The sequence below is a fragment of the Eubalaena glacialis genome, chromosome 10 (genome assembly GCF_028564815.1).
Source record: "Eubalaena glacialis isolate mEubGla1 chromosome 10, mEubGla1.1.hap2.+ XY, whole genome shotgun sequence".
NCBI lineage: Eukaryota > Metazoa > Chordata > Mammalia > Artiodactyla > Balaenidae > Eubalaena > Eubalaena glacialis.
This window is the reverse complement of record NC_083725.1, coordinates 41,187,876-41,206,317: the sequence shown is the minus strand read 5'-3', so window position 1 is coordinate 41,206,317 and position 18,442 is coordinate 41,187,876. Positions and strand designations below refer to the sequence as shown.

Here is an 18,442-nt window from a genome sequence, read left to right as displayed (position 1 = left end):
ATAAATTATAATAATAAGAAACAGTATTATATATGATTGCTTTAAAAATTAATATTTATAATGGAAGTTAGTATGGATTTTATATCAAGAAAAGTCTTTCATGGTCTAGTAAATTTATTTGTTTGCCTGGAATGCATATTGCAAAGTTTGGGAATGTGCGAAAGTTGTTAAGTATGTGAAAGCTGTCCTTTCTCTCTTTCTTCACTCTATCACATAGCTCCTGGCAGGGCATACTACCTCTTTGTGGGCTTTTGATTCATTGCTGAGCTGTGCGTAAGAACAAGAGTTCACAAAATATCTTTAGGCAGTACGTTTTGAGAGTTTGGGGATTGTTTTATAGTCTGTGCACACTGATTTGATGTGTAACAAGTGGTAAAAATTTGAGAGCTTTTGAAGTCTTTATAATTAACCTGCTATCTTACACTGCTTTTTACTAGTTATATTAATGGTGTTCAAAAGTAACTGACTGTTGTGGACCTGTGAACTTGTTTGACATCATGTAAATTTTTCCTTAGAAAATGCCATAAAACTGGATTACTGGATAGATAAAAGAGTGTGAGACAACATGTATTTACTTAACCCCTTTTCTTGAGGGCACCAAAAATATAATCTCTTAATCTAGATAACTAACATTTTATTATGTAATTTGGACTTATATTAATTATATAATACGCTTTGTGATCTTTTGAAGGGTCTTATTCATTATGGACGAGATAACCAGAATTTAGATATTTTACTTTTCCAAGAAGTCCTGGAATATATGTCTAGGATAGACAGAGTGCTGAGTTTTCCTGGAGGTTCACTTCTGTTAGCAGGATGCAGTGGTGTAGGTCGTCGGACCATCACTTCTTTAGTCAGTCATATGCATGGAGCAGTGCTGTTTTCACCAAAGATTTCCAGGGGATATGAACTGAAGCAGTTCAAAAATGATCTCAAACATGTGAGTGACTCACTGTCTTTTGTTTTATTTGGTTTTAAATCACAGTTAGTTATTCTAAAAGCCTTTAAAGACCTTTAAATCTCTGATATGCAACATAGTCTTTATTTTAATTTTGATGATTGTTTTCTCCATGATTGTTACAAAATTATGTTTTTAGCTCTCAGCACCCCAGATTATGGGATGTTATGTGGATAGGTAAGAGAAACAAAAAGATGGCATTTAGGACATATGTAGGTATATTTAAAAATTATCCTCTAGCTTTTAATGTCCTAGATGTAAAATAATTAAATTTCCTCCCAGTAGTATTTGTTTATGAACTGGATTTACTTTCCAGACTATATGGCTAAATTTTGATTACTGAAATATCAATCAATAAAAACAACTTAGTTTACATACAGAATGAAAGTTTTTACCTGTGCCAAAAATATTTAATGGGTACCAAAATGTATTTTCTTATTGTGCAGGTGCTACATCTTGCAGGTATTGAAGCACAACAAGTAGTTTTACTTCTTGAGGATTATCAGTTTGTAAATCCTACATTTTTGGAGATGATCAATAGCCTTTTGTCTTCAGGCAAGTAAATGGGTTCTATTTAAAGAAAATAAAAGTAATAATGTAAAAATTATTCAAGTAAAGTGATCTTATATAAAATTATGTTTCAGAGAACACTTGGCATAGCTTTCACTAAAGTGACATGGGATTAAACATTAAACATGCTCCGAGCAGGAGAATTGAGAAACCCTGTTTTTATAAAACCAAGAGATTGTGGAATTATATAAAAATGATGATTAAATATTGAATATTGATGAATATACTGAAAAATTGGCCCTCTTACACACTTTTGGTGGGACCATTATCTGTTATAACCTTTTAGGAAAGTTATCAACCAGTACTTATTTAAAAAATGTGTTATACCGGGCTTCCCTGGTGGCTCAGTGGTTAAGAATCCGCCTGCTAATTCAGGGGACACGGGTTCAAGCCCTGGTCTAGGAAGATCCCACATGCTGTGGAGCAACTAAGCCCGTGCGTCCCAACAACTGAGCCTGTGTTCTAGAGCCCGTGAGCCACAACTACTGAAGCCTGCGCACCTAGAGCCTGTGTTCCGCAACAAGAGAAGCCACCACAGAATAGCCCCTGCTCGCTGCAACTAAAGGAAGCCCGCACGCAGCAACAAAGACCCAACGCAGCTAAAAATAAATAAATAAATAAATAAATTTAAAAAATGTGTTATACCCTTTGATATAGAAATTATATTATGTGTAGAAATTAAACCTATAGAAATAAAAGAACTAGTGTGTAAGGAAATATGTAGTATAATTTGTAATAAAAATTTGATAGAACCTCACTGTCCATCATTAATGCAATAATTGAATAATTATAATATGGCCTTATTTGTGGTTATGTAATAGCAGATATATTTCAGATATATGAGGTCTCATATTTCTTGAATTGTGTTATGCTCTTGTCTCTGGAGCCACCTGACCTTTTTGGTGATTCCCTGAGGAGAATACCTGCAATTTCCTGCAATTCTTCCTTTTCTGAAGAATTTATGAAGTTTATTATAATCTCCTTATAATGCATAACCACTGTTAGTAGAATTGGTATGCGGTAGCTTCGTTTTAAACTTGGACTAAGAGTATTTTGGTACTTAAGTACAGAATAAACCTTGTTAAAAGCTAGTTTCAACTATATGAACTGTTCCATTCTAGGGACCCGAGGACAAAATTTGCATGATGCTCATGCTCCACTCAGCTTTTAATAAATACTTGTTTTGTATCCTGCTAGATAGACTCTGGGATAAAATAGTCTTTTTTTCCAGAATTTAACAGCTTTGGTTGAAGGAAACATTTTATTTATAAAGTGAGGTATCTACACTTTAGTGCCCAAATGAGAAAGACTCTAGTTCGACAAGTGGTAGGTCAATTTCTGTCAAAGTGAAAGGAAATGGTATAGTGAAAGTGGTATGTCTTGAGCAAGCTTGAAGTGTTTGCGGCCCTTTTTATAAATAATCTCTTCTGATTTTTAAGGTGCACATTCCTGCATATTGCTTAAATTGTTACTAGATGGAGACCTTGTTCATTTTGGCTGAGATAAACTTGTAGGCCAGATATATACAGGGTTTTTGTATTTTTGTTTTGGTTTTAATTTGTGAAAGCAAACATCCAGATAAGCATTAACCCAGTAATTATTTTTATTAAGATAAATTGGTCTTTTTATCAAGATATAATAGCAAAAATCCTAAATAAAGTTAAATTTTGGTAAAGTTAAATTTTGACAACGTTTCTGGCAAAAAAAAGTATTTGAAAAATACTTTCAGAGAAAGTACTCAATAGGCCTTTTTGTCTCTTTTTTATATTTCAAATACTTATTCCCCATAGAGTATGTAAATAGAGCTAGCTTTCTTTACCAAATTTAAGAAATCAAGGGTATCTTGGTATGGCTGAAATTTAGAGGAAGACATAGAGCACATTTATGTGTGTATACGTTTGAATATGTACATGCTTGGTGGTTGGGGAGCAGTCTGGTACCTCTGAGATGAGCCTAAAGAAAAGTAAGGATTCAGACTATGTTGGGCTCTACATGAATGCAGCAAAAGAATTTTCATTTAATCTTATAGTTTCTTGTGAACTACAAATATATTGGTTTAACAAATATTTATTAAATAACTGGATTTATGGTGGTGAACAAGACAAGCTTCAAGCCCTCTATCAAATTCTTATAGTCTTAATCACCTTTGATTTGACTTTCATCATTCTGTTGTATAGTAGCAGGCCATGACTAGTTCTCCTGATTTCTGGTACAAGTTCATTCATTCATTTGATCATTCATTTGTTCATTTATTTAACAAATATTTATGTTTTAGATACTTTGCTAAGAATGCCCTAAGGTTAATATTGATCATGATCAAATATTTGCCCTCTGGGAATTCAGAATCTAATTGGGCAGGAAAGGGAAGTAATTCATTCATTATTAAATGATGTGGTAAATGCTAAACAGTGATGTTTGGATGTTATACACAAGAGAAAAGAGTGCTTTACCTAGCATGTGGGTATTCAGGAAAGGCTCATGGGCATAGCAGTTGACAAAGTAGTGTCTTGAGGGATAAACAATAATTTTAGGGGAAGATAAGGGGCAGAGGAAGACTGTGGGTATAATATTCCAGGAAGAGGGAGTACTTCATTAAATTTTTGGAACACAAAGAAGTTCACTGAGGCTAGAATACAAGGTTGGGGTAGAGAAGGACTTGGAAAAGCAGATAGATGGCTAGATTATGAACTGTCTTTAATGGTTTGCTTAGGAGTTTGTATTTTATCAAATGAAGGCTATAGATGTAGATTTGTGAATAATATAGAGGGTGATAGTATTTGTTTATTTTTGAAAACAAAGCTTGAATAACATCAGATTATTTGATACAAAAATAGAAGAAGCATTGTGTGTGTAAAATGTGTTTTGAATTAGTGTAATACAGGTAAAACTCAAAAGAAATGTAATGTTCTGTAGGTGAAGTTCCTGGACTCTACACTCTTGAAGAATTAGAGCCCTTGCTGTTGCCTCTTAAAGATCAGGCTTCACAGGATGGTTTTTTTGGACCAGTCTTCAATTACTTCACATATAGTAAGTGCCATAGAATTCATTAATCAATTTAAACTATGTTTCATGTGAAATAAATACCATTTAATTTGCCTCATTTTCTCATTAGCAAATAAGTAGCAAATAAGTAGCATAAAGGCTAACCTATAATAAAAACAAGTTAGCAAAATTTTAGTGAAAGGGAAGGGTGAAAGTATGGTAATGTTCTTTGGAATATTTACTTTGTTACCTTTGTTTTCATGTGGTGAAATTTGTGCTTTAGTACCTCCTGTCTTAGAGAATTATTGAACTATTTGGATTGTGCCAGACTCTGTAGTGTTTTTTTGAAACTAAAGAAAGTTTGATTATTACAGAAGTAGTTTCATGTGCACTGTAGATATCTAAAATTGATGAACAAAAAATAAGGCAATGATGGCAGCACCCAAACATGACTATTACATTGATCTTCTTTATTTTTCTAAAAGAACATTTATTATTGATGAAATAGAGAAAGCTGTTAAAGAGCTACCCTCCCTTCTGTCCACTTCAAGTTTACAGGGAAATTCTACTATACCTTTAAGAAACAGATCATCTCAATGCTATTTTAAACTGTTTCAGAACATAGAAAATAAAGGAAAGTGTCCAAACTCCTTTTTACAAAGGGAAAATGATATTGACATTGAAACAAGGAAAAGGTATTTCTCCTAAAAGAAAACCAGAGATCAGTTTTGCTTGTGAATATTGAAACAAAAATCCTTGAAAGAAAAATTACAAAATAGAATCCAGTATCACATTTGAAAAGTAACAGCAATATCATACCTTTCTGGATCTTTTATCCTAGCATACACACACACACACACACACACACGTATTTTTTAACCAAAATAAAAATTATACTGTAATACTGTTTCATAGCTTGTTCTTTTTATAAACAGCTCCTACCATCCCATTTCAGAAAATTTTAATTTCATAAAACCAGACCATATATAGGTTTCTTCAATTATTATTATTGTAATATTCCAAGAGTATAATTTTCTTTTTTTTTTAGGGATTCAACAAAACTTGCATATTGTCTTGATAATGGATTCTGCAAATTTAAACTTCATAATAAACTGTGAGAGTAATCCTGCTTTGCATAAGAAGTGCCAGGTGTTGTGGATGGAGGGTTGGTCAGATAGCAGTATGAAGAAAGTAAGTTTAATGTTTAAATATGGAAGTAAAAAGTAAGCACATTGTTTTTAAAGTTATTGATTGTCACAACTTCCCTTTGGTGTTTATTATAATATTACCTTGATTGTGGTACTGAACATCTCTCATAAGTTTGAAAATAACTCTTTTCTTCATACTCTTGTATTTGATAGTTTAGTTGAGTATAGAATTTTAGGTGGAAAATTATGTTCTTAATTAAGGACCACAGAGATATTATTGTATTTTAAAAATTTTATGCATTTCATTACTTAGCCTATTATAGGCTAGCTTATGATAAAAATATCACAGCAATAATATTAGCTGTTGTTTAAATTAAAATTTAGATGCTTTTTAAAACATCTGTCATTGCTATGATATGTGTTCAGAGGGGGACGAGTTTAAAGTGTGAACTCATAACACCATCTCGGCTGGGAGCCTTTTATATTGCTTCATTTGAATGAATAATAATTTTCAATATTGTCTCTTTGAATGATACTCATATTCCCAATTATTCATTTCTTTATTTTTGTATAATAGAAGTGCAGAATAATACCTGTCATGATTCAGAGGAAGGAGTGTAATTTGAGATAATAGACAAGGTTTTAGAGTTGAGATGATATTTAAGTTAGATTTCAGTAAGTAGGTAAAGGAGAGGAAAGTTATTCTAGTCTGTGGAGGCCAATGAACAAGAGGTATTCATTAAGAAGTAGTAATTATTGGGTGCCTAATACATGCCACTATTCTATATATTGGGAGTATAGCAGAGAAAAGAGAGACAAAAGTCCCTGCCCTCATGGAATTTACATTCTTTTGGGGGATATTTGGGGGGAAAGCTTTCTAGGTGAAGAACCTGAGATGAGAGCATGCCTGGTGATCCTGAGGATCAGCAAGAAGCCAGTTCATTTGTAGCAGAGTGATCAAGGGGGAGAGTAGTTGCAGATGAAGTCAGTGAGGTAAGAGAAAGGGTAGGGTGGGGCTTTGGACGCTATTATAAGGATTTTGGCTTTCCTGGAAACAAGTAAGGGATCCCTTAGAGGCTTTTGAGCAAAACTATTCTAATGTTTTAATGGTAATACTCTGGCTTCTGAGCTGAAAATAGACTATAGAAGACAAGGAGGAAGCAGTCATAAAGCTATTGCAGTAATCCGGCGAGAGACAAGGATGGCTTGCTCTCAGGATGTAGTGGTAGAGGTGGTGAGAAGTGGTAGATACTGGGTATGTTTTGCAGTAGAAACGATAAGATTTGTTGACAAATTGTAATAAGATGTAAGGGAAAGTGAGGAGTTAAGGATACCTCCAAGTCTGTTGGCTTGAGCACCTGGAAGGATGGAATACCTGTCAGTTGAGGGGAGACTCTGAGAAGAACATTTTGGGAGGAGAATATGAGGCTTTCAGTTTTAGATGTGTGAAATATGAGGTGTTAGACATCTGAGTTGGAAGACTGAGAAGACATTTGGATATATGAGTTCAGGGGAAAAGGTCAGGCATACAGGTAAAATTGTGGGAATTATCAGAGTATAGGTGGCATTTAAAGCTGTGAGAAAAAATATCACTAAGGAAATGAATGTTGGCAAAGAGAGGAGAGATGCAAAGGCTGAACTCTGGGGCACTTCAACATTAAGAGGTTGAGATGAAGAACAGGAACCAGCAAAGGATACTGAGAAGGAACTGCTAGGGAAATAGGAAAGCAGGAGCGCATGTAGACAAGTGAAGCCTAGAAGCCAAGTGAAGACAGCATTTCAAAGGAGTGAGGAAGGATGAATGGTGACACATGAAGGTAGACAAGTCCTGGGAACTGATCGTTGCATTTAACAGCACGGCGTTCATTAGTGACTTTGATAAAGCAGTTTCAGTTAGTAGTGGAAAAAAAACATATTGATATGTGTTTCAGAAAGAATGAGAAGAGTGGAGAGTGAATATGGTCACTTCTTTTGAGGAATTTTGTTATAAAGTAGAAGATAAAAATGGATCAGTAACTGGAGGAAGTGGGGGTAAAATGTTTTCTTTCTTTTTTAAAAAAATTTTAAGATGAGGCAAACTAGCATTTTCATACACTGTTGGGAATGCAAAAAGAAGCAAAACGTGTATGTTACATGAAAGACAGGGGAAAATTGCTAGAGCAACATCCTTGGGTAGTAGACAGCATATGGGTCTATTGCACAAATGAAACGATTAAGGATAGACCTTTGCTTGGAGAATGGAAGCATTATCCATAATAACAGGAAGGGAAGCAGAGTATAGGGGCACAGTTTCAAGTAGGTGGGCAAGTGTGGTATGGGAAGTTTTGGACACTTCTGGATGTTTCTATTTTCCCAATGAAATAGGAGGTAAGATTATCAGTTGAGAGAAAAGTTGAGGGAACAGATTTTGGAGTCTTGAAGAGATATTAGAGGATATGCAAAATAGTAGTTTGGAAGAGGGAAAGAGTGAAAGAGGTTTAGGGGAATGGAGTATAATAGCTAGGTAGCATTAAGGGTTCACGTGAGGTTAGTGATTATCAAGTTCAGTGAGGCCAATCAGCATAGTTGTGTGTTTTTTCTCCAGTTACATGTGCACTCATAGGTGCAGACCTTCAATAGGTGGTGACTTGCATTTAACCAGGATTGGGGCTTTGCTTTGCTACTCGAGTATGACAAAGCGAGCGAAGGCCAAGGGAGCTGAGAAATTATGGTAGGAAGATGGTGAATGACAGTATAAAGGTTGTTAAATTAATAGATTGTAGGTCTTGGTGGAGTCTGAGGATGATTGACATTGCAAAGGGAATGAGCTGGGAAGACAGGAGTGTGGTGGTAGAAGAGTGGGATGTTTGAAAGTGGGATTATGAAATGATTGCAGTTACTGTTAATGACAAGGTATCAGGATGTGACCCTTTGAAGTGGGGGTGAGTGGCCGGGAAAAAGGTGATAGAAAACAGAAGGAGAAGAATTCAAGGAATCGCGAGGTCAGGGTATTAATAGGAATTAATAGGGTTAATATACTTATTCAATTCTTTTTAGAAAGTGCCATTTTTATCCCCAAGGAGGGAGAGTGGAGGCAAAGGGGAATGTGGGTAAATCCAGGCAGGAAGACGTTGCTAATGTAGAATGTTGTTTAGGGATAGAATGTTTCCCACCCCTCCCAGCTTTATTGAGGTATAATTGACACATAAAATTGTACATATTTAAGGTATACAACATGTTGTTTTGTATATTTATATGTTGTGAAATGATTACCACAATCCCACTAACTAACATAAGGGATAAACTTACTTTTAAAGAAACAAATGTCCATTGATTTAAAAGTGTATATTTAAAATATTCTCACAGTTGCTTAAGTGTTTTTTCAGAAATCAGTGAAAGTATTTGAAAAAAGAAAAAATTCTTTGGCTCAAGAACCGTGGCACTTTCAAACTCTCCATTAGTTAAGGAATCTTTTGGCTTAAAGGTTTATTCAGTCTGAGAAATTCAGAAAATGATTTTTTGATCTAATTACCTAGATTACTTGTACTTCCTCTTGTTAGGAATGTTAACTGTATCAGGTGAAAGAAGTTGAAGGTTTTGGCTTAATTTTAAAATTTCAGAGTTCTACTTATTTATTTTCTTTTTCCCAGAAATAGAGTTTAAAAAATTTTTTTGTATATTTTAAAATAGTATTCTTCTTATAAGATTATAATATTTTCTTTAATAATGATGATATCTGTTCATGAAACTTTATTTTCTTATTTGTGATAGTGGCAAAAACCTAGCTATAGACAATAGATCGTTTTTAGAATTATCAATTATGTTGATGGCAGTTATGTTAATTATCAATTATGAAATTATTTTTGTTTACTTTTCGTTATTTCTTATTTAAGAAAGCTAAGCTTCCTTCCTATTCCTTTATGCCATGAAGGCATTTTATTAGTTTGATGCCAAATAAAACATTTATTTTATTATTTTGTGATTTTAAATGGCATCTGTGATTATTTTCTAATTCAATCAAAAATGTGATTTTCTTCATTTCAAAAAATCTGATCAATTTTCAAGTGAGATGTTGAAGCTTTTCCTATGTGCTATTAATTTGCAATAAATTAGTGGTTGATATGTGTCAAAATCTTGACTAGAAAATAATGTCCTCTAAAGAATCCTAGAAGAAAAGTCCAATTGAGACTGTTTTTTTTTTTTTTTTTTTGGTGTGTGTGTATGTTAAAGGTTTTTTAACCTCTGATATTGGATTGGATTTACTTAAACTTTTTTCATACTAAATTGAGGTTTAAAGAAATGCTCTTCCTATTTTAGATACCTGAAATGTTATTCAGGGAAACAGATGGTGAAGAAAAATATAGCGACAAAAAAAGAAAAGAAGAAAAGAAAAAAACTTCAGGTAGTATTTTGATGAAATTGATTTTATCTGATTTTTATTGATGAAATAATTCCTGATTTCTAATGTTATAGATCCATTAAAGATTCATGATGATTATGAATTGGAATAATGCTAAACTAACTAAGTTAGATTTCTTTTGATGCAAACTAAACTTTAAAGCCCTCTTTTTTAAAAACTAATGTTTATGTCATTTCATATAAGACCTAACAGAATATCTATTGTTTAAAATTAAGACATTAGAAATTTACATTTTTGACCCAAATGATCTAAAGGACTTACTTATATAGGGTTTTGGGCTAATAGCCTAAACTTTTCATATTAGCTTATCACTTAGATATGTCAAAGCACTCAATTCATATGCAAAACTGTGTTATGATTCTTTGAGTATGGACATAATATTTTCTTAACTATAATGTTCTCATTATTTTCTCCATTTCCACATTAACTTTGAATGTGGTCTTTTTCTTTTATACCATAACATATTTATTCATTTATTTAATCTAACCATCTAATTATTAAATATTTATTGAACTTGTTTTATATTAGGTACTGGACTGGATACTGGAGATGACAGGATGATCTAGTGATAGCAAGAATTATGTTATATATAAACATAAAATTTTTCTATAGCAGGATAAGTGATGGTAGAAGTTTATATGAAGTACACTGGAAAGTAAAGCCTCTACCTAGCAGATACTATAGGAAATGCACATTGCCCAGAAAGGCAGTTTGGGGAAGGTCATTCTGGTTAGAGTGACTAGCATGGAAAAGGCTTGAAGAAATAAAATAGGCATTTTTATGGAACTATAAATACCCTGAAGGGCTAAGACATAGGATATAATAAATAGTAGAGTACTAGATGAAGAGAAGAAGGTAGGCAGGGTTGGGTAAGGAAGAGCCTTCCATGTCATGCTAAGGAAGGAATTTGGATTCTGACTTGTGGGTGATTTGGAATAATTGAGAGATTTTTGGTAGAGATGTAACCAGAGGCTTGTTTTAGAAAGAAGTCTCTGCGTCTACCCCTTTCTTCAGTTGTGAAAAATAGATTGGTGTACAGAGAAACCAGAGGTACTGTAGACCAGTATAGAAGGCTATTGCCTTCTAATCTAAGAGGAAGGAATGGACTTGGGGAGATATTAGGAGGTAATCTAAAGAGGACTTGGTTATGTAATGGCTGTTGCATGCAAGGAAGAAGGATGCAAGAATATTTCTCAGGGTTCTGCTTGGAAAATTCATTAGAAGTTGATTTTATTCACTGAGGTAGGGAATACAGAGGGAAATAACTTGAGACAACGAGAGGGAGATGGTATGTTTGGTTATGTATATATTGGATCTAATGGGAGCTTGTTCTTAATTTTTTGGCTTTTAAAGCCCTGTTTCTCCCTGTGTAAATACGAGTGGATAGGTGTTACTTGGTTTGGTATCTCTTTTCCATTCAAGTAGCTTTTAGTGAGCTTACTTTTGGATTACATGTTACGTAGTTCCAGTTAATTTATATGTTATGACAAGCTATAGATTAATCTTTCTTGCAGTAATAAAAATTTTCAGGGGAAATATATAAAAGTAGAAGGATAGAGACCACTGAAATTAAATAATGCAAAATTAATAAGTAAAATGGAAGTTGTGAATGGATACCTAGGAATGCCTGTGCACCTTTAAGGCAAAGGTGTTATCTCATATTTATAATTTCATTGAGTAGAAGTATCTGGTAAGAATAAATATAGTTAAGTTCATTTTCTCTAATTCTTAATGGATCATACTTATATTGTCATTTTTGTTTTTTTCTCTTTCTAGTTGATCCTGATTTTCTAAAATCATTTTTATTAATCCACGAGTCTTGTAAAGCATATGGTGCTACACCAAGCCGATATATGACCTTTTTACATGTGTATTCTGCCATTAGTAGCAGCAAGAGAAAGGAATTATTAAAAAGACAAAGTCATTTGCAGGTACAATATTGGTAATCTTAAATTATTTTATCTATAGATAGGGGACAAGTATTATGTAAATCACAATGCCATGTTGCCATATTTAATATAAATAAATATTGTACTGTATTAAATGTCTTGGAAAACTGTCTCACTTACCTATCTTTATTGCCCACTAGATTACAGTAATGGTTTTGTAATTTTTTTTTTTTTTTGGTTGAATAATTATTTCTTCACTGCATGGTATTTATGTGTTTTTGATAGCTTATGGTGCTGTCTTTAAATGTCTTTTTCATATGAATGCATTTTAGAAATCAGAAATGCCTATTATTAATTAAAACATAATATCCAATATTATGCTTTATAATAAACTTTAAATTATATTTATAATTATATTTTATAAATTATATTTTATAAATATATTCTTAAAATTATATTTTATAAATATATTCTTATCCATGTCACTTGACATGGTACGTTCTGAACAGTTTTCTTTTTGTATTTCTCTAACTGCAGAGCTTAAACTTAAGCATGGTATTAGAATGTCAGCTTCAGATTCTGTCAGAGAGCATTTCCTCTGCCAAGTTCTTGCTTCTCTTTGTGAGGGTCATAAACTAGGAACATTAATTGGCAGAGTTATCTTTATTCTTCTTTCTAATGATTCACTTTCATTTATATTAAGCCACTAACTCTACATGCTTTGGAGGGTTAATTTCCTGATTTAGTTCTCTATGGTGTTTCAGGTAAATCACTTAAACTCACTGAGTTGCAGCTTAATTGGGTGAATGTGTTGAGTACATTAGATAAAATGCAAATGTAAAGAACCAGCATGATGCCTGTCCTCTGTGCTGGGTGCTCAATAAATACTATTTACATTCCTTTTTTTTGCCATTACTATCTTTCCAAATCTTCTGATTTGTTATGTGACAAAAACCCAGTCATATTAAAGAAGAGAGGGAATATTTTTCATGTTTATTCCTTGGATTATCCATGGGCTGTGGAATGGGGTGTTATAATGGCCAGGCCAGGGTCAAACAACCACCCAAAGAATAGCTGAAGCATTTTGAGTGATTGCTTACCAGAACCATTTGTAAGGCAGTCTCTCATAAAATAGTTGGGTAGTGGACAGACAAAACCAAGTCACGTCCAATATAAAAAGAGTGGCCCCTGAGTCCTTCTGCGCAACCAGTGAGACTGAAAAATGGGAAAGGTTTACAGAGGTTTTTTTTTCTTTTCTATTTTCCTTCCTGTCTAATGCAGTGAGTAAAAACCCTACTATTTAAGCTATCTAATATCTAATATATGTTGATCTGTTCAGCTTTACTGTGATGCTTTAAAATCTATCTTTCTCTAAAGCCTCTGTGGAGTCTTTTACTACATCTTAATGGGTACACAGTTGAATAAATCATTATAATCAGCAAGACGAAAATACCTAAGTCCACTTGCAAATGTGGTATATGTACACATTTACATTTATGCTTGATTCTTTCTTATAGACTTTGTTTACTGTATATATATAAAATTCCTTTTCTTTTAATATTGTCAATCAATATTTTATTAATGTAGGCTGGTGTATCTAAACTAAATGAAGCTAAAGCTCTCGTGGATGAGCTGAACAGAAAAGCCGGAGAACAAAGTGTATTACTTAAAACTAAGCAAGATGAAGCAGATTCTGCTCTTCAAGAGATCACAGTATCAATGCAGGTAATGTTTAGAGTAAGCTCAGCGATGCAAACAATAGAAAGGTCATTTATGCCTGATTGTCAATCAGTGTGAAAAATAACATTTTTACTTATGTGGATTTAAAAAATATTGCTTGTCTGTGCTGAGTAGACTGATAGTGTTGTGTACTTGAACTTTTGTGGAAGAGTGTGTTATTTTCCCATATTGTTTGAAATCAAAACTATATTATCCTCAATTGTTCATACACTAATTTATCTAAACCCTATAATATAAAAATATAACCATTTTAATTGGTATAGATTTGTCTGTAACTGATTTTGTTTACCCTCTGTTAGTTAATATTTCCTTTTATTTTTCTTAATATCTCCTTCAGGCTTCAAGGGTTTTCCCTGTTTTTAATATTCTCAAGATTTACAAAATAAATCTTTATTCATTCTATTTATACTTTAATGATATTTTTAATATTTTGTTTATATCCTCTTTTTACATTGCCTTTCTTTTGTTGAACCCTCTCAAGGGAGATTTCTCTCTGTTCTTTCTTGCTTGGGTATTCTTTTACATTTGCACACCCTCAGTATGCTCCTGTCCATTACCTTGCTTTTTAGTACTGATTACATACTGACTACCACCAAATCCATCTTTTTTGTCCTTCAGCCCTATCCTTCCTCTGAACTTCAGACTCAAATAGCCTCAAAGTCTCACAATTCAAAACAGGTTAAAAACTGAACTCATAATTTCCTTTTCTGTATTCCTTTCCTCAGTTTATGACACTACACTATAGCTAATTATTCAAGACAGAATTTATAAATTATGTTAGACTTCTGTTCCCTCAATTCATGACTCTAATGAATCATTAAATTCTGTTAGTTTTACCTCCCTGATTGTCACAGACTGGGAGAAAATATTTACAAACGTGTATTTGATAAAAGACTTGTATCCAACATGTATAGAAATGATTACAACTCAATACTAATAAAACTAACAATTCAATTTAAAAATAGGCAAAAGATTTGAACCTGCCCTTCGTGAAAAAAGACTTATAAAGGGGCCAGTAAATATATGAAAAGATGCTCAACATCATTAATCAGCAAGGAAATGTAATCCCCTTATTTTTTAGTATGAGACCTCATTCTAGCCCTTAGCTTTGTAGTGCTTAGCCTGGTAATTACAAATCCAGAGCTTCTTTGACTTAATTTCTCAGAAGATTAACCTTTTTTCCAGACTTCTGATAGTTGGGAAGGGGAGTGGTATGACTCCATAAACTGCATATTTAAAAATGTGTTCTAAGTATTCTGTGACGACTTCACAAAGCCTCAGCTATTTTATAATTTCCATCAGCCACCTGCAGCATTCTCTCCTAGAGCCTTCTGGCTTGTTTCATTCTTTGCCTGGTCACAGCTGCTGTCCTGAGATCATTCTTTATCATCTTGGTTTACTCCCTCATTTCTGTGGAGCCTATCCCCAAAAGCTTTGTGAGAAAGGATACATGGGCAATACATTTTGAGATCTCACATATATGAACATTCTTCTTTGTCTTTGGTTGGTTGTGTGCTGGGAATAGTATTCTGGATTTTGAAGGCATTGTTCCATTTTCTGCTAGATTCCATTGTTGTGATTGAAACACTCAAAGCTATTTTAATTCCTGATCTGTTTTGGGGTGACTTTTTTTTTTCTCTCTTGGAATCTTTTAGATCTTTGTTTCCATTTTTCTGAAAGATGCGGTGATTTGCTTTGGTTTAGGTTTATTTTCATCCACTGTGTCCAGTGTGGGTTCTTTCTACCTGAAAATTTATCTCCTTCAGTTCTGGGAAATTTCCTTAAATTATTCTATTGATAATTCCTTTTCCTTTATTTCTCTGTTCTTGCTTTTTAGAATTCTTATTATTATTTGGGCTTTGGGCTTACTGGTCTGGTTCTCTAATTTTCTTATATTTTCTCACTTTTTTTCTTCTCTATGTGCTCTACTTTCTTCAAAATTTCTTCAACTTTATTTTTTAACCCTCCTATTGAGTTTTTCATTTCTGTTAAATTATTTCTCAGGAGATTTAAAAAAATCTCTAGATGTTTCCTTTTGGCAGTAATGTCCTTTTTTGTTGTTGTTTCATTGTTGCAGTATCTCCAACTAGCTCTCAGAGGATATTTTATGAAGTTTTCTTTTTCCTGAATATGTTTTTTTATTTTTCTGAATATGTTTTATTATTATTTTTCTTACATGATTACTTTATTCTCAGTTAAAGAATAATTCTTAGTTATTCACAAAAAAAGCTTTCTTTTCATGTTTGGTCATCTTCATTGAAAATCTGAGCGTAGAAGGGAGGTTTGTTTATTGTGAACTTTGCAAGAGGGTTGTCTGGACTGATTTGAATGGCATAAGCAAAAGATTTCACCTGGCATGTCAAAATAAATTCCTTGGCAGATGGAAAATCTTCAAAGCAATAACATTTGCAGATAATTGATGATTATATACACATTCAGTGTTTACAAGATAAATTTATGGACTGTCTGACCTGGAAGTAATAGATCAGAGAATAAATTTAATTTTCATACTGTACAACTTTAGCATAATTTTTTATCAAGGTATTTTAGAACCAAAGTAATATAAATATTTATCTGAAGCAGCTAGTCATTTTTATTGTTAAGAATATCTATCAAATACTTTTTTTTCCCTTCAGGAAATTGAAGGCATCATTCCATATTCTCCTAGCTTCTGTTGCTGCGATGGGAACACCTTTAAATTTCTTACCTTTAAAGAGTAATTTGAAAAAAGTAAAAGCTTCATAAAGAATAATATCATTGATAACTATATATTTACAAAAGGAAAATATTCAGCACTCCATGTGCCTATGTACCTTCAAACTAGTGAACATTATTAAGATACATTGAGTACTATGCTAATCTTTTCTCTGGACTGTTCTGGGAAGAGGTATTTCTAAGACTGTAGCTAATTGTATTACTTAGTAGAGACCCAGAAGAATAACTCTGCATCTTGTATTATAAGTTAATAATTTTGCTCAATTATAAATTGGAGACATTTCTGTTTGTTATTTTATACATAAGTATGGTAGGGAGAGACAGCTTAAATACCAAACCGTACAACTTTTAAAGCTAGCAACTCTAGGTTTGTGACATAAGGAAAGAACACACTAAATGCTGTAGGTACTCAGAATAGATATAACTTACAATTGGAAAAGTAGGTTAATAAAACACGAAGCACGTGAGTTGGGACTGTAAGGGTGATTTTGATATTGTGGAGATGGAGAAAAGAACTTTCCCTGTTGAGGAGCGGTAGCAGAGATATACAGGTAGAAACGCGTGTGGAGCGTAGAAGATTTTGATTGCGCTCACGTGTCAGGTACCTGAAGGATCAATATATTTGGCAATAGGACACAAGGCGTTAGTATTGTTGTTGTTGTTGTTGGCTTAAACAACAGAAATTTATTTCTTCCAGTTCAGGCAGAGAGAGAGAGAGAGAGAAAAACTCTCTGGTCTCTTCTTTTTTTGATTTAACTGAGATACAATTGACTCATAGCACTATGTTAGTTTCAGGTGTACAACATAATGATTCTGTATATGTATATAATGTGACATGATTACCACAATAAGTCTAGAGACGATGCCAAACATTAGTTTTTAAACTCCTTGAATGATTATAATATGGTTGAGAATCACTGTTGTTAGGATTCTTGAAGGTTTCTTGAGAAATTTTTTCCCTTGGTTTTTTATAGTATAATAAATAAATAAACACAAGCATTCATGATGTTCATGCATTTTTATATATGTGAGGAACCCTTGATTTTTGTATTCATGAGCAAAGAGGTCCTGTGTTAATATATCATTTAGTGTTCCTTGAATCTTTACTAATTTTTGTTCATATATTTGCCATATTATTGTGTCATGATTTCAATTAATTTTTGTCTAAAATAATGTCTAGAAACAAACTTCTAATATACTATAGCTTGTCTCTAAGAATTATTACTATTCTACTATTAGAATTATAGAAGACTTCTATTTTCAGTTTTCTTATTTATGAAATAAGCATAATAGTATTTATCTCAGGGTTGTTGCAAGTGTTAAATGTATATTATTATGATCATTTTCTAAATTATGCGTTTCTGACATGTTTGATTTTTAAATAGGAAGCATTTATTACTTTGCTATTCAGAAAAAATTAAATCAAATAAAGCATACTTCTTAATAGTAAATATAGAGTAAATTATATCATCAGTTTCCTAGGCATTTTAGAAACTCTTATGCCAATTAATATTAGAAAAGCATTTAATAGAAAGTACTATTTTAAAGTAACATTTTTGGTATCATGCTTTTAAATGTTGAGTGCATTAAAATTGATTGGAATGCTATTTAAATATTCCTATAGGATGCTAGTGAACAAAAGACAGAACTTGAAAGACTAAAGCACAGAATAGCAGAAGAAGTCATTAAAATTGAAGAAAGGAAAAACAAAATTGATGATGAATTAAAAGAAGTACAGGTAAGTTAAAAAAAAAGGAAACAGTGTAAGAGCCATTTACATTTTTGATTACCAACTTTACATAGGAGTTTAAATACTATTTGAATAAGTTACTTTCTAATAGTATTATCAATGTGGCTTTCACTCAATACTATTTATAAAAGAGAAGCAGGAAGGAAAATCTGCTAGGAGGAGTAAGCAAATTAACTGATGGTTGTTAAAAATAATCTTTGTTTTCTGTGAACCATGTTGTTTTGACTGTAGAGGAAAAAATATTTTGTAGATAAATTAAGACAAACTCTTAGGTTTTTTTTCTTGAGACTT

At 32.8% G+C, this 18,442-nt stretch overlaps 1 protein-coding gene across 1 annotated transcript in view; it reads left to right on the top strand.

The window, feature by feature from the left end:
- Positions 1-18,442, top strand: part of DYNC2H1 (dynein cytoplasmic 2 heavy chain 1) — a 367,421-nt gene that overhangs the window by 103,017 nt on the left and 245,962 nt on the right. The window contains exons 49-56 of the mRNA XM_061204011.1: positions 692-940; positions 1,405-1,513; positions 4,442-4,555; positions 5,559-5,701; positions 9,955-10,039; positions 11,834-11,988; positions 13,534-13,671; positions 18,026-18,139. Of these exons, the coding sequence (XP_061059994.1) occupies positions 692-940; positions 1,405-1,513; positions 4,442-4,555; positions 5,559-5,701; positions 9,955-10,039; positions 11,834-11,988; positions 13,534-13,671; positions 18,026-18,139 (1,107 nt within the window). The remainder of the gene's footprint in view (positions 1-691; positions 941-1,404; positions 1,514-4,441; positions 4,556-5,558; positions 5,702-9,954; positions 10,040-11,833; positions 11,989-13,533; positions 13,672-18,025; positions 18,140-18,442) is intronic.